Here is a 25958-nt window from a genome sequence, read left to right as displayed (position 1 = left end):
GAAGGGTATGATCTCAGGAAAAGAAACAGTAGCTGAAGAGTTTGGTCTCCAGCCTCCTCCTCTTGTGAGCACAGTCATCTCTGCTGTGTCATTGTTTGAGGTAGCATCGTGCCCTGATAGAGACAGATTGTAACAACTGGGATTGTAATTAATGAGTGTACTCAGCTGGGTGGTGGATGGTTTTTGAAGGTGTCTGCTTCGGATCTTCCTGGTGGTATGGGTCTTTGTGGACTCCTGCTTGTTGGGGGTCGTCTGTTCAGGGTATGTGAAAGGATTGCACTCTGCTTTCGTCTCTTCTGGAGATGTTGACCTCCCCAGAGAAATAAAACAGTGATGGAGAGTTTGACTGTAGTGACTGATATACTTATGATTTCTAAGCTTGAAGGATACTGAACTAATATATTAACATGTTAATGTTGTTGATTATGCTAATATTATGGGAAAGAAAAAAAGGAACAGAAAAATCGTCACCTATCTGTGATGTATGAGAAGGAACCCAGTGAAGCAGATTGTCTGCTGCTTTGAATGTAATTAATATTTTCTGAATGCCCTGGCAAATGTTACCATTATTATTCATTTTGTAATGCTGTCATTCCAGACTTCTGTGTTCTTTATTCTCAGTGTCTCTCAATACCTTTCTGGCACTACCAGATCACTTAACCTTTACAATTTCTTGAAGAGATTTTCTGAATGAAATTTCAAGGGTACAGATAATTTTATGATCAATATCTTGTCAGACAACATAGGCTGGTTGTATGATTCTTGTTACCTTGTTTTTTGTTTTTGTTTCTTTTTGGGGTAGACGCACTGAGTTTTGACCCAGGCTGTAGAGTATGGCAGTACACGAGACAGCTAAGACTTCCCTGAGACAAATAATACACACATAGGAAATACTTAAAGGAAGGGAAGAGTGACACTGAAAACTTGTTTGGTAGTAAAATTAAATCTGTAATTAATGTGCTTTGAGAAACAGAAAACAAAAAGCCATTTTAGGCTACCAATTATACAGAGACAAATTATGGAGTTTTTTACGGTAAGATTTTAACTTCATCTTTTTTCCTGTAGCACCACTTGCTGCTTGACACTTTTGAAAGACATCAAAGAATTATTGTTTGCTTCTAAGAATTAAAATTACATTCAGTACTTTAAAATTACTTATATTTTACATTTGAATTTTTTGGAAGACTTTCAAGGGCTTCAAAAAGCTGAATACGGATTGAATATTTTGGACACATGCTTTGTAGTACTAGTCATGTTAACACACAGGAATCCCGTGGAACTTCTTATAGAAGAGTGGGCTTAAGGATGTACATGGTCAGTCCTGGCTGTGTAGTGGAATTAAGAAGGTGTTGAAGCAACTGGGAAGGTGATGGAGCAATTAATCCTGGAAACTATTTCCATACATATGAAGCACAAAAAGGTGACTGGGAGCAGGCAGCACGGATTTCTGAAGGGGAAATTGTGCTTAACCAACCCGATAGCCTTCTATGACAAGATGCCTGGCTCGGTGGACGAGGGGAGAGCAGTGGATGTTTGTCTTGACCATAGCAAGGCTTTCGACGCAGGCTCCCAGAACACCCTCACAGACAAGCTGATGAAGTACGGGCTAGATAGGTGGGCACTGAGGTGGGCTGGGAGCCGGCTCAAGTGCCAGGCTCAAAGGGTTGTGATCAGTTCTCCTATTTTTTCAAGATTCCCTAAGTTTGTCAGGCTACTTTGTTCCATCTTTAAATCAAAGTTTTGTGAGCTGTACTGCAATTTTCTTTGTCTCTGTCTTTAAATAGGTAAGGAGAAGATCTTTTCTCGTGATTGCTGAGAAGCAGGACTTAGTGGTTTTACTGCACAAAAGATCCATTAATTGAGAAGAGATTAAATTTTATTCTAATTATTTCCCTTAAAACTACTGTTGTTTTTTAGATTAAGGTTTTGCTTCCTAAGAGGATAAATTGCACATAATGATAATGAGATGCTAGCATGAAGCTAATAAATAGCAGTTTATATTTATGCTTGTCATGGATTCTTTAATCTAATTCAAGAAAGATTTTTTTCCAAAGCATTTACAATACAGGTTATAACATAATTTTTAATCTTATTTGGGAAAAATATGTCTGCTTTTCATTTTGTTATGCTGAGTTTTTGAATAATGGTACATTTAATTTGGTTATGAATGCAGTTGTATAGAATTACTATTAATTATTAGTTAAGAAGATAATAAATTTCCTTAAGCAGAATCACAGAGAAAAAAGATTTTACATTTCATCATAGTTCTATTGCATTTGAAAAAAAAGAAACACCTCTTCCCAATGGCTGTGCAGAACAGCAGTGATCTTATAACTTTCCAAGTTGGTGAGCATGTCTGCATGTGGTCTGAAGAACATGGTTGACATTTTAGTGATCATACATGTGAAACTGAACGGACAGCTTCAGCCTTCTTGCTTTTTACATTTGTGATTTAAATCCTTTTTAGTGTGTGGTTCTGAACACAGAACGTGTGACTTGTGCTGAACAGGGACCTCTGACGTTCTGCTCTTCAGAATGTGGTTGTCTGGCCAAGTTTAACCAGGGGAAAGTATTAAGCATTAGTCTTTGTAGGAGGAGACCGGAAGACATTCTGTATCACCTGCAGGGATTAAGGAGTTTTTAAAGCATGAATATGTATAGCGACTCGACCTCCCAAAGTTACGGTTGGCTTTCTGTTGACTTTATTTGCCTGGGATTTTCTTTCCAATGATCTYGGGTAGCAATCCTCTTAGAGTACGTAACTATCAGGACAAAAGCAAAGCTTTATGAAAAATATGAAAGAATAAAATGTAGGTAAGAAAAGTGTAATTACCCAAACTGGAATTAGTCCAGGATAGGAATAAATAATACTGAAATCAATCAAGAGTTTAATTACCGTTAGTCCAGAGGGCATGAAATTTATTCCCTTCAATGGTAGCACAGCTCCTTTAACTCCGTACTGTTGCTTTCCAAAATGAATGCAAAGAACAATAAAAATCCCAGAGGATTTTTTTACAGATTTTCTGGGTTTTTGTTAGTTTCTTTTGTTTTTAATTACGCAAGGTAAATACTGAGAGCACACTGTGAACACATATAAAAACATTTCTACGCAAATACATTTAAGTTCTTGCTTTCTCCTGCTGTTCTTTTCAGGCGTGTTCTGTAGGTAGGAGTTTCTGCAGTGGAGTTACTTCATGCTGCTTCTTCCCACAAAATCTTAATGGTTCACCATAATTCAGGTTCAAATACTTTTCTTATTCTAGTATTGATCTTCTCTTAAATACAGATTGCTGATCTATCCAAATTACATTCTGTTTTTTCTGAAGAAGACAATCTTCCAATGGATCAGCAGTTAATCCCACCGAATTAATTTTATTTATCATGACAGCCAGGTTTTACTCTCTCTCTTGAGGAAGGCAAAGTAATTAAACCATTGTTGTTTATCCTCTGCATTTTTTCTTTCAATTTTTTAAAAACAATTTTCTATTGAATAAGAAATGATAGAGGTTTTTACAAACAATCAACTGCAGTAATGGAGCATTTTTGTTTACATGAGCAAATCTTTTTTTTTTTTCCAATGCTTTTGTTGTCGTAATTGCTATTTTTAGTACAGTTCTATCACTTCATTACCGTTTGTACCTTTTCTACCTATTCTGGTATACTGTTGTTCTGGGTTTCTATTAAAATGGAACGTCAGGTTTGTTTTATGTGTATACCTACAGGAGAGGAGAAAAATGCAAGGTTAAGTGCTTGCAGTGCCTATGGGACGAATGCTTTCTGAGTAGTTTTTGAAGTACCTATAACTGTTCCATTGTTCATTGTATTCAAATGGCTTGAAAAGCTAGAAATAATTTGATATTCCAAGGGCATTTAGTTGTTTTGTGTCAAGGTTTGAAACGTGCAGTTGCAAATGCTGCTTCCTCTGCTCGAATACAAAGAAGCTTGGCATCTTGATAGCTGATTTCATTTTTCTCATGAAATACTTGTTCTGACCAATGCTTTTACAGTTTTCATCTGTTTAGATCTTGTATACTCAAATGAGCTCTTTAGGAAGAGGCGGTGCAAACTGGTGTCAGCGGTTGTGCTGCGCACCCTGTCTCCTGGGCGCGGGGGCCGYGATGCTGGCGGCAGAGGGGCTGGGGCCAGGGGGGCTTCGTGCTGCTTCCCCGGGCGGCTCCTGCAGCTGGCTGCCTCGTGGCAGGGACGCCAGCCCTGCTACACAGGGGTGGCCCTTCACGAGGAAAGGGCAGGCCAGGCAGCCTCGGCTGCGCGTTGCACGTAGGGGACCATGTCTGAAGGCTGCCGGCCTACGTTCCCCTAACATCTTTTCCCTTTGGCCCCTTCTGCAGCCCTGCTGATGTGGACAGCTGTTTCTTTCCCTCTTCTGACATTGCTCTGCCTCGTTTCCTTGCTGCTGCCCAGTTGTGAAGGTTTGCTGAAGTTAGCAGTTGTTGCCACCGAAGGGGATCCTGCAGTCAGGTAGAAAGTGGTGCAAGCTGAGTAATTTTAAGTAGAGATGCCCTAAGTCACTTCAAACATCCAAGTATAGACTTCATGACTGCAGAAAAGCTGATTGCATGTGGTACGCTGTTGTGGTGGCAGAGGATACAGTGTGCGTTTGGAGAGGGTGGATAAGGTGACGGTCAGCACCCTAATGTGAGTGCGAGTTGGGTTTGAGGGACAGGAGGAAGGAGGTGCGTACGGCGGCTGCAGCTGCGCTGGGCGCTGGGTGCTGCCTCTCGCTCACCAGGGCACTGGTGCCATGGGCCTCTTGCCTACTGCGCTTGCTTTGCAGGAGCGCTGGCGGCTTTTCCCACCTTGTTTAAAAAGTGACCAGTACAAATTTTTGTGAAATTCAGGAACTATAAAAGTCGGTTTCTTCCAAATTTGTTTGAAACTGGCCAGCAAGTTTTGAAGCTTTATGGAGACATACAGAATGAGTCACAAAAACCTTATTTCCAGGGGGAAATGAGGGGGAATCTTAAAAGAATCATTTCTTTATCACAGGAAATTCTGAGTGCTGATCGAGAAGCCAGACTGAGCCACAGCGTTGTGTGTGAGCTCGGAATGGGGATCTAGTATTCCTGGTGTAAGAAATTTAAATAAAGAACATTTAAATTGAAGTTCACCCATAAGTAGAGTAAATTTGAGTGGCACGTTGCATCCTCAAATTTTAGCTGGGTAGTTCTTTGTGCTTCTCTGTTCTGCAGTGAAATATACAGTTGCTAAAAGTTTTAGATTTTGTGACTTCCTAGCTTGTAAATGAATTGCTCCGTTTTTCATACTTACTGGTGTTCTGATTTTTAAATTTTCACAAATTTATATACATTGCATTACAAAGATGTTTTCATTGCATCAGCTGACTTTAATTAAGATAAAGCTTTTATGTTATATCCACAAACTTGGCATCTGGTCAAGTTGAATTACAGAATTACTTTACCTCTTATTCTGTTTAAGTTTTACCCTTAAGCCAAAATCAGTCAACAGGAAGACTGTCGTTGGCACTGCCAAATGAATAACCAGCTGCGCTGTGGTTTCACTGATGTTCGTTTCAGCTTCTTGCTATTCTTCATGTTTTGAGCGCATGAAAAATGAAAAACAGTATTTGTTCTGATAGTATTGATATGTTAATCTCACTGGGATTGCTAGAGGCAGATAAGTGCTAATAAAATTTAAACAAGGAAATATAACATTTGAATGTTTTATTTACCTCTGAAATACCAATTTATTCCCTAGTATAAAAATCACAGAGAACCATAAGCAGGGCTTATGATCCAACCAATCAAAAAATGTTTTACATTACATTTACATTTTTACATTTATATTTCAGTCAAATGATGGATTAAGTAACTTGAATGATCTGTGCTCACTCATACAGACATAGCTCAGCTCACTGCATGGGGAGTTGTCCAGGATCAGAAATGACTTGTTTCTCTTCATTATACTTTGTGAAACTGGATTTCTTGCATTTGAAACTGTTGTTACTGTTAATTGGCCTGAATACAAAGGAGAGCACAGTTTGATGCTAAGAACTATAAATTGTGCTGTTTTGTTGAAAAAGGTTACATGACTTCATTTTTTTTCTCCACTGATATTGTGCACAAATATACAGTTGCTTTTTCAGTGGCATCCTCTGAAAGAGAATCCTACTGAGCCTTGCTTTACTTGGACAAATTTTAGAAAATGGAAGATGAAGGTTTAGCCCTTCTTGGCTTTATGGTGATATGTTTCAGAACAGCCTGATTTATCTATGGTAAGGTAACATAACTTCTAAAAATGTCAGTGTTGTTCCAGATTTGGAGACTGCTTGACATGTATAAAATCTGCTTAGTGAGTGTTCTGTCAATTCAAGAGTAGTTAGTTAAAATATTTTTATTCAGCTGAAAAATAATAAGATGCAATTACATAAACCATTACTAATATGAATTAGATGTACTCATACGCATTGTGTATGCAAGGAAGATTTGCAGAACTTGACATCTAGATTAGAAGTAGTTAGGGAACAGACTGTGGTGAAATTTCCCAAAAGTTTTTTGATACAGAAAAACTAGTGGAATTTCTGCTAAATCCCTTATATTACCTTGATCTATTGAAAGTCAGATAAGATAAACAGGAATGACAGGTAAACTGTCCAGTTTGGGGTTTCTTTCTTTCTAGTTTTGTAACCAGCTAGTTTTACTTTTTCTGTGCTTATGTGGTCAAAAGGCAACAAATATATCCTAGCAATAACTGTAGAAAGCTAAGGAACTCTGTTGATGTCGGAGAAATATGTGTAAGATAGCTGTGCATGTGTCAGGGAGCATCAGACCTTCGATGACTACCACTGACCGATACGCTTCCTTGACTCACAGTCCAAACTCTGTAACGGATCAAAACGTGACGTACGAAAGTTGTCTTTTTGTGCTTTGTCTGATGAAGATGTTCATACGTGTAGGATTTATGCAGCTGATTTTCAACATTAAGGAAAGCAACAATTGCATATCTGTCCCAGGGTAGCAGAATGGACGATATATTGAGATTGCTTTTGGGGATTATACTGGTAAACTTTACTTTGTCTTGTTTTGTAGAAGAGCTGATTAGGACATACAGAATGCAAATTACAGATATCCCTCAGAAAAACTATATTGATTGAACTACAATCTCGATAATATTTCTAAATGAATAATTCCAAACATGTTGATAGTTTCAGAAACCTTTTTTTTTTTTTTCCACTTTTCTTTCAGTGCACTGTTTGGACATGACAACCAAAAGGAAAATCATTGGCCGCCTGGTGCCATGCCGATGTTTTCGTGGTGAGGAAGAAATCGTCTCAGTGTTAGATTACTCTCACTGTGGCCTACAGCAGGTGCCAAAGGAGGTTTTTAGTTTTGAACGGACATTAGAGGAGCTTTATCTAGATGCCAATCAAATTGAAGAGCTACCTAAGGTAATTACTGTTCTTCCTGTAACACAGAAGTCAAAGTTGTGTTCTTAAATGAACAGCCAATATGTTCTTTAACTATGAAGTAGGACTTATTCTTGCACGGGTGGCCTGCTTGCCATGGGCAGTCAGAGTTGTGACTATTAGCTGAAGAGATTTGGTTACGTTTCTGCTAATTTTTTCTGCAGCCTCTGGAGAACGCAGACAGCAGAGACACTGCTCTTGCAGATGGTGCTGCACAGGGAGGAGCAGGGCCTTCTGCCTCTCCTTGTTTCATAACGCAAGAACAGAGGACAGTCAATAAAGTCCTTGTTTAAAGGAAGTAMTTTTCACACAGGAAGTAGTTAATGGTGTTCAGTACTTTGAGAGACCCAGAAGACACTAATATATGGGGCAAACTGTCTCAAATTTGGATCATCTTTGCACTGCTTTTGAAAGCACATTCTGTCAGTATAAGCTGTGTATCCTTGTGGGAGAAATGCCGGGAGTACTTGACTAATGTTTGTGTAACTGTAAACATTTTGACATGTTGTTGAGATCCTGCAGTGAGATTACTTTAGTTATGCTTCCTGTGTAAAACTCCCTGCATAGAATCTTTAAATTTGGTCTTCCAGTGTTCAGTGTTACTGTAAGAAATTAAAAATTTCTGTAACTTAAGTGCTCTAGAATCAAAAGAGGGCAAGGTAGAAGAAGCAAAAATTAACAGTAGGTGCTAGCTACATAATGAAGCATGATGTAATCCATTCCTTAATTGAATATTTCTTAACGATAATGAAAGATGCTTACAAGTCTTTTAATTAAACATTGTTCCACTGTAATCTATTCTTCCTCGTCTCCCAGCATATTACTTATTTACATTGCACAGAGATTTTACACATTCTATTTACAAATGTAGAAAATGCACTTTTTTCCTTACATGGAGTTTCTGTAGTCAGATCTGAGGGTTCATTGCTGAAGATTGCTCACCCCATCAAGAAATTTTTTATAGCTGAGAAGTCAGATCTTCAGGTGTCAAAGAAAATGATACAGAGAGGTGACGTATCTCTCCTAGTGCCAGAAAAGACAGAAGAGCATAAAAAATTTTTTCTGCACCCATAAATATGAAAAGGAATGTGGTGGCAGTCCTTTTACTGCTAATGAATGCCTTCAGCGCTATTTTACTTTTAATCATAAAATATGGTTAACCTTGCATATTTTAATTATGCTGCTGAAGAGTGCTACAGAAGGATATGTAAAGTCTCCAATTTAGCTTGGGGTTTTTGGTATATTTATCTCAGATCACTTGAAAGTAGGTATCACCATGATATTAAGAGTTAATTGCAGTGCATAACGTAAGGCAAATATATCAAGACTTAGGACAGGAGCAATATACCATAATTAYATATGAAAAACAGAGGGTGCAAGGTGAAGGGACCAACRTCATGAAGCTGGGATGAAAGTGATAGTTATCACTGTGAAAGTCACAGCTGGAATGTGAATGCTAGTGAAATCTTTGCATTGTGTTGTGATATCGAGTATTGTGAATATGTTACTTTGACACAAAACTGCAAATGAGAGCATATTTTGGAGAGATTTAAGTAAATTGAACTATATTTACACTTATCTCATTTTTCTTTGTTTATAAATCATATTTTGAAGCTAATACTATGTATTGAAAAAAATCCTTTAAATCAGTTTTAAGTTTATTTAAATGTGTCATTTTACATGGTCTTGTTGTATAAGAGAGGATTAATGGAAGAGAGTTAAATTTGCCTCCTTTATGCCATTCATAATTTTTTAATATCTTAAGCCTATTCTCCTTTATTAATCATTACCTTAAATGCAGCAGTCCAAATGATTTCATTCTCAAATTTCCTGCTTCAAATAGTTCTTTGTTACCTGTCTGTAGACCTTTCTTTTTTTCTGCTATTTAATTAATATTCTAGGTGGGAGAATGCCATCTTTTATTAAAATAGCATTATAATACCTAATATATCTTTTTATTTCACATAGCAATCTGCCTTAAGCAGAGCTTTTCTCTATATGTAAATATGAGTTCAAATAATTGCTTCCAAAGAAAATTTGCCTAGGTCAAATTTTATTTGTTATTTTACAAATGTTATCTCTGAAATTACTCATAGTATTCTCATAGTATTGTACTCATAGTATTCATTGCTACCTGGCACTCTTGAAATCAATAAATTATTTTGCAGGCCTGATATTTCTGATGTATTAAACTAATTCTGCCTATTGCTCTTTTGAATTTTTATGTTACATTTTGTGCACCATGATTTATGCTTTTTTCTGCTGTCTCATTGGAACAGTATTTCTAGGTCCTAACTTCCAGTTCATTGCCTTTTCTTTTTTTAGAGGTATCGGATTGTTCCGTAGTTGTATATTTTCACTTAAACATAGCCGAGACTTTTCTTTTATTGGCTTTTGACTTTATTATCATGAGCTACTGCTGCAAGTACATCCCTATRTGTCTGAGTCCAATGAGTGTCAATGACTAATAAAAAAAGAGTATCAATTTTGATGTAGTGGAGTCATTGGCAAGCAGTAACCAGATATATAAAATATAACATAATATATATATTTATATAACATAAATAAGATGAAAATTCTTCCCAGCAGCTTTCCCTTATAAATGTTAAGTAAAATCTGCGCTAATGTGATGGACAAAATTAATTTACTTGTTAATGACTTGGGAAAAATCTGTCCATCTCTAATGATAAATTCTAGAAATAGCCACCGCTATCTTTCACCATTTGGTGAGCAGGGAAAATAGGTATCAGTAATGCTAAATATGCTCCTGAAATTAGAGACTGCAACCTCGTGCTTAATTGTCRTGCTAAAAACAAGCAATGCAGCCACTGTGTAAATGGTATTGAGGTAATCGCTAATGTACAGCTCACTTACATAAATCTGTAGGTATTATAAATTAACCGTATGTTCTTTTGCATTGCATTTGCTGTTTGAGTTATGATTTCCATGCAATGAATTGGTTAGTTTCTGAAGCTGCCAATAAGAAATGATGTTTCTGTGGTGCAGAACTGGGAAGTGTTACTTGTTTGTAATCCTGACATGAAGTCCCTCCGTTGCCAGAGCCAATCCGTCCCGCAGCTCTACCTACAGAAAGCAAAGAGCAGGAGCTTTGTGTTGTTCTCTGACGCCCTCGAAGCCGTCGGCCTCCATCTGTGTGTGGCCAAGCACTTGAGATGTGCGTAATAACGGTCCGTTGTTATAGCTTAAATCACAGCGTCATTAGTTCCACTTGGTCTCCAGTCTAAAAGGAATAAAAATAATGTATGAATATACAATATGTTGATTACATGAAAATCCTGATGGCATGGCCATAAAACACTAGAAATTGAGAAGGATACCTTTTGAAAATCCACTGGCTAAGAAAATATGAGTCGTTTGGGGTATATATAAGTGTATTCCCACTCTTGTATTATTGCTGATAATGTAGTGCGTCATAAAATTACTCCAGAGAGAATATTTTTTCCAAAAGAAAATGAGTTTTTATTACCTTTCCTTGTTCATCAGTTCTGAAGCCTTGTAGCTGTTTAGAGATTGTCAAAACTTTAAGTTCCAAGGCTTCCTTGGCTTTTAATATAATTCCCTGAAAGACTGGCTAGGCACATGCACTGGAAACTTCATATTGCTGCTATAAGAGCGCTGTATACTTTGTATATGTACCAGAATTCTGCAGGTCCCCTGAGGTGAGCATTGTGGTGCTTTACAGATGCCAAAACCCAGCAACGCAGCTACAATTTTCAAGAGCAGACCCTAGAGCAGATCCATCGCAGTACTTTTCGGTTTGTCCAAAATGCTGTGCTTCCTTTTTTTTAAAAAAAAAAAAAAAAAAAAAAAAAAAGTAGGTGCTTTCAGATGCATCACAGAAGAATCCAGAATTCCTCCTCCTCTAGAGAGTGATTTCTCCTAATTGTCATCATCTTCCGCACGGAAACGTTTGGCTTCTCGGGGTGCAGTACTTGGTCTGGGTGTTCCTGCACACGAGACCAGGAGCTGCCGACCCCGGTGTGGAAATTGTTCCCTCCCGTACTTGCGCGAGGCAGCTGGGCCGCAGCGCTGCGTTGGGCCCTGCGCCTGCTCTTGGCCTTAGCTGGCGCCTGCGGGGAGGAGGCTGCTGTGCAGTCTTGAAAATGAGCGAATACAAAGGCATTCTGAGAAGTGTCTTTTTTCACTTTTGGTAAAAAGACCCTTTCATACTTGGTGCCAATTGTGGTCTAGTAATTCTCATTCTGAGTGTTTTTTATTCATGTAATTCTCCTTAATATCAAGGACGAATATCATGCGAGTTATTTGAGAACAGATCATCRTGAGGAAAAAGCAGGATTTGGGGGTGTTTTTGTTTTTTTAAGGATTATGATGAAAAGCGACAGGAAAAAGATGCAGTTTCAAAATCATCTAAAGTTTATTTAGACTGAAGTACTGACTGGGCATTGGCACACTGTTTGTGTGTTAATTTTCTCATCTCCAGACACTTAGCTGAATTATTTCTTTTGTTCGGATGGGCAATCGAATCATTGTGCATTATCAGATATCCTGCCAAGAAGTACATAGACTTTATTCTACTGTAGAAGGCTGAAGGAAAGAAAGACAAAACCTGCTATAAACATAGCACTAATATTTGCAGAACACCTTTGAGATGCCTGCAAAGGGAAATCATTCTTCTCTGGAACCCACAGAATTGTCTAGGGCCATCAAGTGAATTCATGTGCTCAGCAAGACCTAGGGGGATTAGTGACATTTAACTCACTTTTAAAACGAGTAAACTTTTAGAGCCTGCAGCCACAACATTGGTACCCAACCACAACGTTGGTTAAGCCCCTGCTTCAGCAGAGCGGTATGCGGGTGACTCGGGGTGGCAGGTCCCGGCGCTGGGCCAGCTGTGAGGACACTGTGCGCGTGTGCAAGCCCTGGCTGGCCCTGCAAAGCAGGCAGGCAAGTGTGACACTAAGCTGCGGGGCTCTCGGGTTTCCCCGGTGCCGTCACCAGGCAGCGTGGAGCACGGAGTTTTGGTCACTACCTACTGCYTCTAGGCAGTAAGGAAGCCGAGCGGGTAAATGGCGTTCTCCTCTCGCCTGCCAGCCGCTGGCCCTGACGAAGCTCTGAGCTCCGCCGTCGAAGAGCACACCTTGCTTGTTCCTCATGTGCAGCAGCTCTAACCTCGCACTGCAGTGCACTTAAATGCTAAATAGTTTTCCTGACTGCTTTCTTTTAACATGGCTATTTCACTGTTGCATGTTTAAGGTGTTGTATGAGATGGCGATATTTTTTGAAGAAGGCAGCCATACTAAATAGGTGCTTTCAGTGCAATGTATTGATTACTTTAGGTTGAAAAGAGGATTTGTTGTTGGACTGGAAATTCTGACATTTCAGAAAATCTGAATTAGAATGAAATACTGGAATTGAAAGTCCTGAATTTTGGGAGGATTTACAGAATACCTCGTTTTGATAATGTTAAAATATTTTGTTTCTTGAAGGTAGCAAGTTGTGTCTGCACACAGTCAGGGAATTTTAAAAATCTAATATACGATTATATTAAATTATATAATCAAATACTTTAACTTACCACAAACCACAAAAATTCTTTTTTATATGACATATTTTATGAAATAGCACGTTCCTACAAAATAATGATTGCAATAGATATGCAATTTTTGACAGAAAACTCCACAATTTTGAACTGTTCTATCACCGATCAACTGTGCTGGTTATTCTTGTAGACTGTATTATGCTTGTTTAAAATACTGTGCAACCTTTAAGAATGTCTTCTCAAATAATGTCATTTAAAAATATTTTTGGATTGTTGGATTTTTATATAGCAAAGGTAGTTTTATGTTATTTATTACCTTTGTGTTAAATAATGAAACTGACTTTTTCCTGAAATGCTCTGAAGTATTTTTTTATATTACAGCAACTGTTCAACTGTCAAGCTTTACGCAAACTGAGTATACCTGACAACGACCTTTCCAGTCTGCCGACCACTATTGCTAGCTTAGTTAATCTCAGAGAACTTGATATCAGTAAAAATGGTAAGAGATCAAAAGTATGCACGTTTTAAAGAATTGTGATGATTATGTAAACAACAATAACTTCTGTTTTAGAAAAGTCTTTCCTGTCTGGCACTTTTCCAAAGGCCGGACAGACATCTGAATTTTTCCCAAAATACTGCAGGTCACTCTGCTAGCATCGTGTACCATGATGAGTTGTGACTGACAACCGTTAGAAATAGGAGTGGGGTAGCATTTTTCRGTGTACTTGTATGAACCATTCGACTTTCCCAAGTGGCTTAGTACTTACAGGACTCTTTTGGATCAAGATGTATTAACGTATCTAAGCACATCAGGCTGCAGGTAAACAGCTACCACTATTAACATTGCCAGTGACTAATTTGCTGATGTGCTTTTCCAAGGTACATATTTACATACTTATGTGCCTAAAACCCCTTGCATGTCTGTGCTTAAGTGCCTTTCTTTTGAAAATGAAATTTAGGCACTCTGGAAAATTTTATTATCAGTGTAAGCCTACAGACTTCCTGGACTGTATGTATGGACTCCAGAGGAGAAAGGGAGACCAAGAAGGAAAAGATGGGCAGTTCAAAAAGAGGCACAAGTACTAGTTAGTACAAGTGGTGTCAGTCTGTAACTCATTAAAACAGGATTTTTTATTGCAAGCTATGTTGTCTGTTGTGGTATATTTATTTGCTGCTTAAGTATCTTCTGTAAACTATGGTATTACAAATGTATATATTTTTTCATTTTATTGCTAAAGTCTGATCAGAATTTATAGTTGCATCCTGCATTAGCAGTGAAAAACACATTTATGTGGAACTCATTTATGAAGAAAACGAGCTGAACAGTTTTTCATGTTTGTATAATGCTTCTTCCAATATTTTTTTTTAGGAATTCAAGATTTTCCAGAAAATATTAAATGTTGTAAGTGTTTAACAATTGTTGAAGCCAGTGTCAATCCAGTCTCTAAGTGAGTATCAATAGCTTGGGCTTGTATATTGCAAGTTCAGAAAATTTGTGCAAAGTGAACTAAAATTTAAAGGCACAATGTCAACTTCATTTGCCAGGTTAACCCAAACTAATTTTTAGTTGTTTGAAATCCAAAAGTAATAAGGATGACATTTTTCTAGGTTGATGTGTCTATAAAAAGATCTCTTACTACGCAACAGATGTAGTGTCTCTCCACACAGTAAAGGAAACTTTGGCAAAGCAGTCCATGTAATGCAGACTTTTAAACACAGGGGGTTGGCGCTTTATGCACAGGGGGACGTATATGGGAAGTGAGCCATGCTGTGTCCTCATTTATCCTAATCTCTTGGTTAGGATCTTGACAATCGTTTTTCCTGCCAAAAACTTGGAATAATAGTCACAGAAAATCTGTGTTGTAATGCTGTGATTTACAAAATGGAGTGAAGGGGATGAAAGTATGAAACTTTCCTATTTCAGTTAAAGAAAAAAAAAAAAGACAAAACAAAACCAACTATGCTAAAAAGCCTCAACTTGGAGGGGAGAAAAAGCTGATGTAGCTTGAATGTACCAGGAGTTTGAATTTCGTCAGATGATGACAATGTGGAAGAGATGAGAACAGACAAAAATTTTGCCTATAAGTAAATTCATCTTGATTAGTTGAGTAGAAAAAGAAGGTGAGAGAGAGAGAGTCATCTTTCTCTCTATAAATATACATTGTTGTTATTTCCATAGCAACTTCAGTGCCAGGATTAAGCTTTTAACTATTTTTTAGGCTACCAGATGGCTTCACACAACTTGTAAACTTGACCCAGCTCTATCTAAATGATGCCTTTCTGGAGTTTCTTCCAGCTAACTTTGGAAGGTAAGAATTAGTCATGAAAATGCATTACTGTTTCATGCAAACCCAGTTTAGTTTTAAAGGACTGTTTAAAAGCTGCATTCATTAAAAAAAAAAAAATACTAGAAGGTAAGGTTTTGCCTCTTTAGCCCTATTTGATGAATGATTGTTGTTAGAATTTCATGTCAGCAAGAATTTTATGATGAAGTGATGCAGTTTGGTGGTTTAGGGAAAAGGTGGAAAGAAATAGAAATTAGAGAAGAGGCCTGTCCTTGATCAAATGTGCTATTAAATTGTGGCAAGGGCAGAAAATAACAATATGGTCTATGTCTATAGAAAAATGAACAGAAAAAAAAAAAGCACTGTGAGTCAGAAAGGAGGATGAGAAATGACTGAGTGTAGTGGAGTAACCAAAGCAAAAATAAGAAAGCAAGAACAAGAGAGAAGATTTGCAAAAGACAGTAGAGCAGACAGATGTGGAACGAGATTGTCATGTTCATGTTTCACAGGTTTCCAGCATTAACATACAGACATTGCACTTGTTGCTCGCTAGCCTGTATGTGTGTCCCCCTTCCTACCCATTATTCAGCTTCACAAAATTTATTGTTGTGGCTTAAATAATATTGCCAATTAGTGTTTGCACAATGATACTGAAATGTGAAGTGCTGTTGTATACAGGTTCTAGTTCATACAAGCATTTAAGCATATGTTCAACTTCTGCTTAAAATACATTAAATTTGATGGAGATCTGTTCTCTAGCATTGGTCTGCCTGTGTGGAGCTGCAGAAGTCAAGACTCAAAAAAATGCCAAAAGAAGTTGTGAACTGTACAACAGTTGCTTTTTACCCTTTAACAGATCTGGAAATGTTTGAGATAAGTTAATTTATGATGTTTGCCTTGTTTGAATTGCCTAGAAAAATAACTTAGTGTTATTTTGAAAAACTGATATATGTCATTGTTCTTCAGAGGAATCCAGAGAAGAACATAAAAACAATATAATGCAAATATGAATCTATTTGGTTCTGAACAGATTTTGTATTATATTCAGACCAACAACATCTGGGTATCTCATTATTGTGCATTAAGCAGTCTCTTTTTTTGTTGAAATAAGTAGTTTCAAATCATTCTTATGAATTCCTGAACTAATTCTTTGATTGGGCTAATTATTTTCTTTAATACACTATTTCTAGACTTGTCAAATTGAGAATCTTGGAGTTAAGAGAAAATCACTTGAAAACTCTACCAAAGTAAGTGATGGAATATTTTCATAACTCCTTTCACATGAAATTTCCAAAAGTGCAAAGTATTTTCATTGGTAGCAATGCAGCTGTGTTAGTTTTGTTAAGAGTTACTTTTTCAACTGTTTAAAGAAATTATAGTGAGAAGCGTTTTTTGGAAAAACACAAGCATATAAAATATAAAGGGAAGTGGATATTGGTAAGCAGCAGACTATAACTCAACATCCAAAATCTATAATGTAACATTTATTAAAATGACATATAAACAAAATATGAGATATCCCTGGTTAGTGATGATGTAACAGTATTTTTCTCATCCAGAAGTAATTAATTTATTAAAAACATATTCATTGTGACCTCAGTAGACTATCTCACCGTATGATCTGTACAGATGTTAATTGCATTTGTTTATTCACAGTACAATTTAGAAATTTGCATTGTCAGAATATTGAAGAAATGTCCAATTTGGTATTATTTCTTGGTACCATTTACAAAAAAAAAAAAGTATTTCTGTGGGGATTACTATGAGTTGACCTGCATTTAAATGGTATTTTAAAAAGAAGCAGTAAAGAAAAGGAAAAATAAGAATACACATTCCATAATAAAAACAGCAAATAGCACTGCAAAATCAAGAAATAAGTTTTTGTGTTCAGACCAATGTTATATAAATGTTTTCTGTGACAAGAATCCTTAGCAATCAAATGATATCCATGGATATTGGGATTGTTATAAATGGGGAGTGTATGGCCTCGTTGTAAGTGAGATTTATTATGGTGGCATTAGACTATTTATGAAACCTTGCTAATACTGAATTGCATATTACTTAGATCATTTGAAAAAAGGGCACCCTTTTTCCTAAGCACRTATTTATCAAAATATCCTGTGTAGGCATTTTGCCTATATGATACAGGGACATTTTCACTGCTTCCTGTGGGCGTTTACCTAAAGGTAAAGCTTATTTTATTAAAGAAAAGGTATTTGTCATGCAATATTCATAGTTTCAGTGGAACATGTGCTTTTTTGTATAAACTTACTATTTCCTCTGTTCTGAATTATATTTACTTTTTAGAAAAGCAAAAACAAATTCTAGTCAGCTACAAAGACCTATATCTGCATTTAAATGAGACCCGTTCAGTAGAGCAAACTTGTAGCCTTTGAAGTCTTTATCATCTGAAAGACTATATGGTACAGTATAGATATGTTATCTAGACCCCCTCGCACACACCAGTCCCTCTAGAAGGCAACAGAGCAGTCTCGTCTCAGTGGGCGAGACCGGGGTGTCAGTGCTTCCTTTCAACATGGGTAGAATCCCTTATCCTTGTGTTCCTCTGTGCCAGTGGCAAACCCATGCAACATGCGGCAGTTCACCCTGCACGGTAGGAATATCTATGGATTTCTCATTCCTCACCACAGATCCCGGTTACATAATTTACGCAGTTACAAATACTGAAACATGTTGCGCTGTTGTTGCGCACAGAAGGTGCTTGTCAGAGTCARTGGTGATGTGTGTGTGCTGGGACGGGGTCAGCAGATTTCCACGAGGGAATTCTGATCATACGGAATATTTTCATATTTCTGGTCTAATTCCAATGCTACTTAAGGTGGTAAGTGATTTGTCGTTCGCTTCAGTGGCAGCAGGATTGGGCAGGGTTGTTTGACATCATTATTAATAGAAATGATTTCTCTTCTTTTTTTTTTCTTTTTTTTCTCCTTTCTTTTTTTTTTTTTACTTCTGTGATACCTGTGTTTGCCAAGTGTTTTTGGTGTTTACCAAACATCAGATGGTGTTTGCCAGGCAAATTTTGTCCTTTCAAGTTTGGCAAATGTTTGGAAGATTCCTACTGAAGTGTAGTTGCTTTTGTTCTCAATAGCACTGTATTTGTTAAGGTGGTTGAATGTGTTTTTTTCCCACTGTATAATTTTTAAAGTGAGAAAATTCTTTCATCCCTGTAACCAAGGGAAGCATTATTCAAAGTTATGTTTGTTGTCAGCTCTTCGCTATGGCAGAAGGCTTTGCTATATAGTACTGAGATGAATTAGAAATAAAAGTATTTGCTTGTGCAAATGCTCTGAAAATTGATAGATAAAAGGCACAGCTGCATTCTGAAATAAAATAAAAGTACAAGAAAGTAAGTTGACAGCCAGCCATTTTTGCATCAACTGGGACAAAAAAGGGAGATCCATGCTTTTGTGGGCTCCTTTTTTGCCATAGAGCAGTTTTCTCTGCAGGCAAACAAACAAAATGCACAGTGCAATGGATGGACAGGCRTTAACACACACGATAAAGCATTAATTTAGGGGATATAAGTCCTGCTTCCTACTTAGGGTGAACTTGATTTCTTTTATATAAAAAATTACCTAGTAGTCTAAAGCAGCGGCTGTTTGCGTACGGGAGGGGAGAGGGTCAGGGCTGAGCGTGGGAGGCTGCGGGAGGAGAGTGGCGAGGGCCGGGGGATGCCGGCTCCGTCTGGCACCCGGCTTTACAGCAAGGCTGGACCGTTCCCTTTTCTCGAGCAGTAGGAGAAGCCAAATGGTGACACGAAAGCCATGCCTACAGTGAAGCAAGCTGCAGTTAGGAAAACAAACGCAGTAATATAAATTTGAATATATATTATAATCTAGTTGTAAAAAAGGTGATGTAGCTCTTTCAGACATGTACTTTCCTTCTTACCCTACAATTTATTTGCTTTATCATAAATAAGATAACCTGATTATGTTGGCACTTTGTCCAGTAGTTCTAATGTAAGAAAAGACATGCAAAGAAAAGCGAATAAATAATTTTATTTTAATAGGGGAATTGATTTTTATATGCTGCATGATCATTTTAAGTAACTTCTGCTAACTCTGTGCTATTACCATATTAAGTGCAATTTAAAAGTTGTTGACAGGAGTTATTAAAAAGAAGATCATATTCTCTCATCTGCTCCGTGCTGTGCTCTGTGCATATATACATATATATGTATATAAAAATTTAAAGGAACTATTTAGCATTTTGGCATGAACATGTATTAAATGTGTTTTGTATTTACCATAGCTCTCTGTTTGCTCTGTATATCCACAGTAACTCGATGCCAAAGGTTCTAAAAGTACTTACAAAATGATCAAGTTAAGTAAACGTTAACAATAGTTTGCCGAAAGGTGACTTTCTAACCAGAACATAGATCTCCAAAATGCACCTATTTAATATAAGTTGCATTAAAAAATAAGAGCTTTTTGACTTTTAAATTTGTATTTTTAGATAATTTTATCTAAAATATGGGCAAAAATATCACTGTATTCCCAGACATTTCCCTGGTAGAAAATTAGTAATGCATTGTTCGTAAACTGTTTTGAAATTTTTTCTGCTCTGTTTCTGACAAGCGTACCAAACATTAAAGTAACCCCRTCTTGCTGCATCATACTGGGTAGATACGTACATTATTTTTCAAATGAAAATGTTGTGGGCTGTTCCTATTTTCTATTTGCAATACTTTCTCTTCAGAAAATAGTAGGCTGGCTGGTATTTTTAGTAATTGTTTATACTGAAAATGTATGTTTAGTCTATGGTTTCTCACAATATTGTTTTACGTAATCACTTATTTTCTGTTTCATATGGTTTGATTAAATATTATTCATATCCGTTGCCAGGAGCTTTTGAACATTTAGAAATATTTTGAAATCTTTGGCCAATATTGCAAATAATTTCTAATATTGTATTAATGCATTAATTTATGTGACAAAAATAGAAAAATCTCTTTTGTTCTCTTTAATTTCTGTTAAATGTTTTAGAGGATTTTTGAGATCCTGACCACACTTCTTATGTTTGAACAATGTTACCTGCTAGACCCCAAGGCTGCCTTTGGCTTGAAGAGCTAACCGAGATAACTTCTGATATTCTGTTTGGATAACAGTGCGCTTGATTTTTACTCACTGTAACAGCGTGTTGCATTACCGTGTAATGGATCGGGACGGTGTGGTACAGAGCGCGGCTCCTCATAGCTCTTCAGCGTTCTGTTCCGTTAAACTACCTTTTTGAATATGTATGTGAAGCTAAAAGTGAGGCTTCCTAATTACTGGTGATGTTTTCAGGCATTTTGTACCCAAACTAAAGTGATTAAAATCAGGAGAGTTTCCTGATAGCTTCAGTTGGTTTTGGATGAGGCTGTTTGTGCTTCAGTGTCTAATTATTCTGTGTTTGTGTAATTTCTCTGAGCAGAGATAGGTAATTCCCAGTTTACGTCCTGCTGAATAATGATGTAGTTCAATCTGGATGGGACGATGCGGGCAAACGGGCTGCCTAGGTAGGAACAACCTAGAAAATTTCTATGGAGAATGTCGGAAGAGTCCCGCAGGTCACACCAGGCCTGTTTGCAGCAGTGGCCTGGCAAGGTCTGGATAAGTTGGTGTCCTCTGTAAACCTTTTCCTCTTTGACATCCTTTTCTGTGTCATTTCCAAACACCCTGAGCAGCACGTGCCCTGCAGCCCAGAGCCTGACTGCTCTTGGCTGCTCCTCCATGAGGCTACATGCACTCAGTTAAAATGGATCATTTTTCCCATCTTTAACTATTCATTTATCCATGTGAGGACCTTTTCTCATCACATGGATGCCTAGTTTAAGAACTTTAAGTGAAGGATCTTTTCACACAGCTTTTGGAAATCAGAGTAGCCTCTCTGATATTGTCCAGATCTCTTGTACTCCCGACTCTTTTAGAAAACTCCGATAGATTTCTGAGTAATCACTTCTCCTCACGGAAACCCTGTTGGATTTTCCCAGTGTGTCATATTTGTCCACATTACCCCTTTTTCTGTTGTTCGGAAGTGATTCTATTAATTTATCTGGTAGAGATGTCAAAGTCACTGGTCTGTAGTTTCGTTCAAGTTTCATTCATTCCCCCAATTCATTCTCTGCGGTAAGCGTTTCAGCATGGTAGCCTTCCCAAACTGACTACAAATGTAGAAATTGAGTTTTCCTGCTGTGACCTTCTTTTCTCTGAGCATTCCTTTTATGCCTTTTCTGCAGTGTCTGATAGACTTCCTGCTCCTGAGGTGCTTGAAGAAAGATTTATTATTAGTTTTTATGCCTTTTATCAAACATTTCTGAAGATATTTTCTGGCCTTTTATATTTAACCATTTTTTTCTATTTTCCTGCTTTGGACGTATTTTCATCTTCTTGAAGGATGTCTTCTAAGTCTCCCATATTCTGTTCTTCAGCGATGTTGCCTTTGGACTTTCTCAAGCCCTTTTGACAGGTGGTATTATATTGTTTTAAGCCTGTGTATGTCCTTCGATTTTCTCCCAGCAGAGATTTAGCTTGCTTAGCTGATGGTGAGGACATCTCACTGTGATTATTTTCCTCTTCGACTGTCCAGAGCCTTCCTGAGAAAAGGCTGGGTCTACTAAACTCGGAGACCAGGCGTTCGTTATTCCTGAATGCCTCCTCACGCCGTGCGGGTCCGTTCCTCGCTGCGCGGTGCAGGAGGGGATGGACTGGCAGACCATTTGCTGCAGCACGTTACGGTCCCAGGACTGTTTGTCCATGTCGCATCTTTACTGGCAGCGAAGCCCGTGCCGGTTGGTAGCTTTGGCGAGCACCCAGCAGGTGTAGAAAGCTGGCTGCTGGAGGACCCCAGTGCTGGAGCACTGCTGATGCCCGCGTGCAGTTGGGGCCGCTCTGCAATTGGGGTGTGTTACGCCCCGTTGCACAACCACCGTGGTTTCCCAGGAGGGAAACTGCAGAGAGAGCAGTGACACGCTGGAGTGTGCGCAGTGCGACTCCAAGTACAGATGACGCAATACGAATTCACGCCAAAAAGAAATTGTCCTCAGCGCTAAATCATGAAGGTGGGTGCACCTAGTGAGCACCTCCACCTTTCTTTTGGCCATCTCAACAGGACGGGGTCTGGTTGTTTTTTTTAGAGTTGTTCAGTATTATCCCTGTAGGTTGTTCAGTATTATGTGCGTAGGTGTTGTCAGTGAACGTGCGGCATCTCCGGGTTCCTCTCGTCTGGAGAGAGCTCTGTCTCCTGGGCCGGGAGCTGCCTGCCTTGGGTGCACCCAGGGCCACGTGATCCACCCATGTTTTATAGCTCTGTGCAAAATGCTTAGTCTGGCTAGGTCTGGGTTTATGAGTTTGTTTCTAGGCAGTCTGAACCGTATGCTGTGGTTTTCAAGTATATCTGGCTGCTTCTCTGACAGAATATCGTTTTTATGCTTTTTTGCTTATTTATGGAAATTCTTTTAATGAATATTCCTCTAAAATTACTTAGTTACATTACCTTTGGTTAACTGAAAACCAGATGTTTTCCAATAAAAGCATGATGTTTAAAAACAATAAATCTTGAAGTACATTGGTTTAATATTCTGTTCTGTCAGTGCTATAAAAAGCTGTGATCACAGGTGTGTTTTTTGTTTTGTGTCTATTGAAACAGAAAACATTCCACTTAGAGTTTTTCTCCAATTTATAAGAAATAATACACAATTGAAATGTGCAGCTCATTTAAAGGTATCAAAGCATATATGCATATATACATACATACATATATAGATACATGCACACACACACGAATATATATTTACATATATATGGTTAGTGAAGAGGTGTAGCATCACACCCCATTGCTGGAGGCGCTGTGTCCGACCCAGCTCACGCTGATACGCCAGTCAGCGTTATACCTCCCTGTAAAATGATCTGTTCGCTCCCTCGTTGGTTTGGAGGCACCCACGCGCGGCGGGCAGCGGTAGCTGGGGTGAGTGCTCGTGCTGTTCCCAGGCACCGGGAGGGGATGCTGGCGCGCGCCCCTCTCCTCCCCAGCAGCGCCTCTGCCTGGCGCCTGGCTGCCCTTGGGATCTAGCGTTCCTGCCTGCGCTGCTCTTGTTCCCCAAACTCTCACAAGCATAAAACTAAAGAGCAAAGAGGAGATATGTTACTGAGAGCACACCAACTTAACAAATATATTTTGATATTTTAAAATCATAATAGTGATTTTAAAATCATAATAGTGAACCAGAAGTTACTGTTTTTCCTGATCAATGTTACATATGAGTTATGTATGATAAATGTTAGGTATGAACATGGTTGTGTGTGCATAACTTGGAGACTGTGAAATACGTGCTCACATTACTGTTTCGGGACTCCCACTGGTTCCAGATAAACGGTTTTCACACCACCGTTACCCTCTTCTCCGTACCGCTTTGTCTCACCTCTGATACAGACAAATTGGACTGCTGTTTTCCTGTCTGATTGCACACTGAGGCCTTTTATTACCTAGTGGTTAAATAATTATTAGGCTAATAATGTGTGTTGATGTTTTTGAAGCCATTTACCAAACACTTTTTGTGTTAGAACTGCATTCTCCAAGGCCTATACGTCATTCTAAGGTTGCCCTTTTATGAATGGCTGTAAATATTGGACATTCCTTGGAGAAACACAAAATTATCTGACAGTGGCTGTCTGAATTGTATGATTAATCCAAGCTGTCTGATGCACAGGATATTTAATAATTTCCTTGGAGGAATTATGTAAATGATATAAACTACCTCTATGTTTTTCCACTATTTGAGACATGGAATTTACTGAATGTGTCTGACTTTCAGGTACTAAGAACTTCTATTTGTGTTAATATATATTGATATAGAAAGTACATCTTTCTTTAAAGAATCAGCTGTTTCTGCAAAGTTATTTCATGATATTTGAATGAAAGTTCGCAGCAGATGCAAATACTGAAGTCACGTTTGTGCTTCTTACACTATAGACAGAACTTTTACATTATGGGGAGTCAACCCCATAATGTGCAGTCAACCTAGCGGTTTGATTTTTTCATTTCTGGCTGCAGTTCAAGGCTTGGTGCCCATTTTCTGGATGTTTAATTTTTAATAAATTTACTATTAGGGAGTAGATCTTCCAAATACACATTGATATTCTCCCAAAATGAAAATCAGAAGTTTTTGTCTTCAAATTGGCCATAAATTCAGAGTATTGAATAGTATATGTTGTTATTGTCCTACCACCAAAGGGCACCTGGTTAAATTCTAGGGTTTTTTCCCTAGGTATTGCTTTCTTTGTAAGTGATAAGATAGCTATGTTAGGCAGTCTTCACATGAACACAGAATATATTTTCATGTCCATCTTGACTTTTCTCCAGGAGTTTGAGCACAGTCTGGTATGTGGATTAGTAATAAAGGGTGCCAGTTACACCTTTCATCAAAAACCCATACCCTTGCATTGGTGCTCGAAAGAAACAGGAGTCAGGTTGATGAAAAAACCTTCACAGGAGAGAAGAAGGAATCAGTACAGCCTAAAATATTTGGTAGCATAATTACACCAGCGTATGTGGAAAGCAGAGATATGTAGAGGCTATATATAACAATTCATTTACATATGTAAATACACCAACATGTACACGCACCCCCCCCCCACACACACACACACGTAGTTCTGTGGCTTCCACAACACCTGAGCTGAATTCCACTGTGAGTTCGTGCACTGGTGCGAGYGCTGGTGCCATCGCATTGTCAACCAGTTCATCGACTGGGAACTAACCCAGCAAAAACAAGACAGAAAAGGAGCAGTGGCAGGGTGGCAGCTTGAGCGTCAGTGTTAGAATGGAAGTGATGCTGGGGAATGTGCAGCATATCAGAGGCGAAAAGGGAAGTCAGGGTGGGACGAGGATCAAAGTTTAGACTATACTGGCTGCTGAGTACTTCCACCCTGTGCAAAACGTGATTCCTGGTATCAGAGTGCAATGGAAATGGTATCAGGTATTTTATGTATTTATGTATTTATATATTCCTTGTATCAGGCTGCCCTGATACCAGGATTTAGGGTTGGATTAATTTGTGGGCTAGCTTGCCTAGACTGGACTATTCTTAGGGATGGAAAGTGAGAGTGCACTTTTCCTAGGGTGGCCTGATACCATGAATAAGTATATTTCTTTGAGGTACCCCTAAATCTAAATTTGTAAGTTTCCTAATTTTTTTGGCCGAGGGTTTTAGGAACAGTCGCACAAACAAAAAATCCAGCGATGGTCCCCCCCCCCCCCCCCCCCCCCCCCCCCCCCCCCCCCCCCCTCACTAATTATTCACCACTTTGCTTGTTGTGTGCTGAGGATCTGGGCTGAGTCAGGACAGTGCAAAGTTATTACACTAATGAAGTAAAGCTCTACTAGTTCTTCAGACACAGCTTAGCTGGAAATGAATCATCTGAGCACATTTCAGATGTAACAATAAAGGCTTTTCATTCATCACATTTAAGCAAGGTCTGGTTACTACTCCTTTGGAGGCTCGTTAATTTGCATTGAATTTTGTATTTTCTGAGATTAAACTCAGCATGAATATTCATTGTTCTTCATAGCAACAAATGTCAGCAGACCTGTCACTTCTAAACTGAACGTTTTGGGACATTAATCTCCTGTTGAATTCTTGAGAGGAATCGAGAGTATTTCATATCTCAAGAAAGAATCTGGAAACTGTATCCCTGCTGTTGCTGCACCA

The 25958-nt window shown here is 38.3% G+C and overlaps 1 protein-coding gene across 1 annotated transcript in view; it reads left to right on the top strand.

Annotated features, from left to right (window-relative positions):
• Positions 1-7213: 7213 nt before the first annotated feature.
• Positions 7214-25958, top strand: part of LRRC7 (leucine rich repeat containing 7) — a 114158-nt gene continuing 95413 nt past the window's right edge. The window contains exons 1-5 of the mRNA XM_026074542.1: positions 7214-7426; positions 13347-13464; positions 14335-14413; positions 15185-15274; positions 16441-16497. Coding sequence (XP_025930327.1) covers positions 7238-7426; positions 13347-13464; positions 14335-14413; positions 15185-15274; positions 16441-16497 — 533 coding nt within the window. The 5' untranslated portion in view covers positions 7214-7237. The remainder of the gene's footprint in view (positions 7427-13346; positions 13465-14334; positions 14414-15184; positions 15275-16440; positions 16498-25958) is intronic.

The sequence above is a fragment of the Apteryx rowi genome, unplaced genomic scaffold (assembly GCF_003343035.1).
Source record: "Apteryx rowi isolate R43461 unplaced genomic scaffold, aptRow1 scaffold_39, whole genome shotgun sequence".
NCBI lineage: Eukaryota > Metazoa > Chordata > Aves > Apterygiformes > Apterygidae > Apteryx > Apteryx rowi.
The sequence above is the reverse complement of the archived record's forward strand: the minus strand, read 5'-3'. Positions and strand labels throughout refer to the sequence as shown.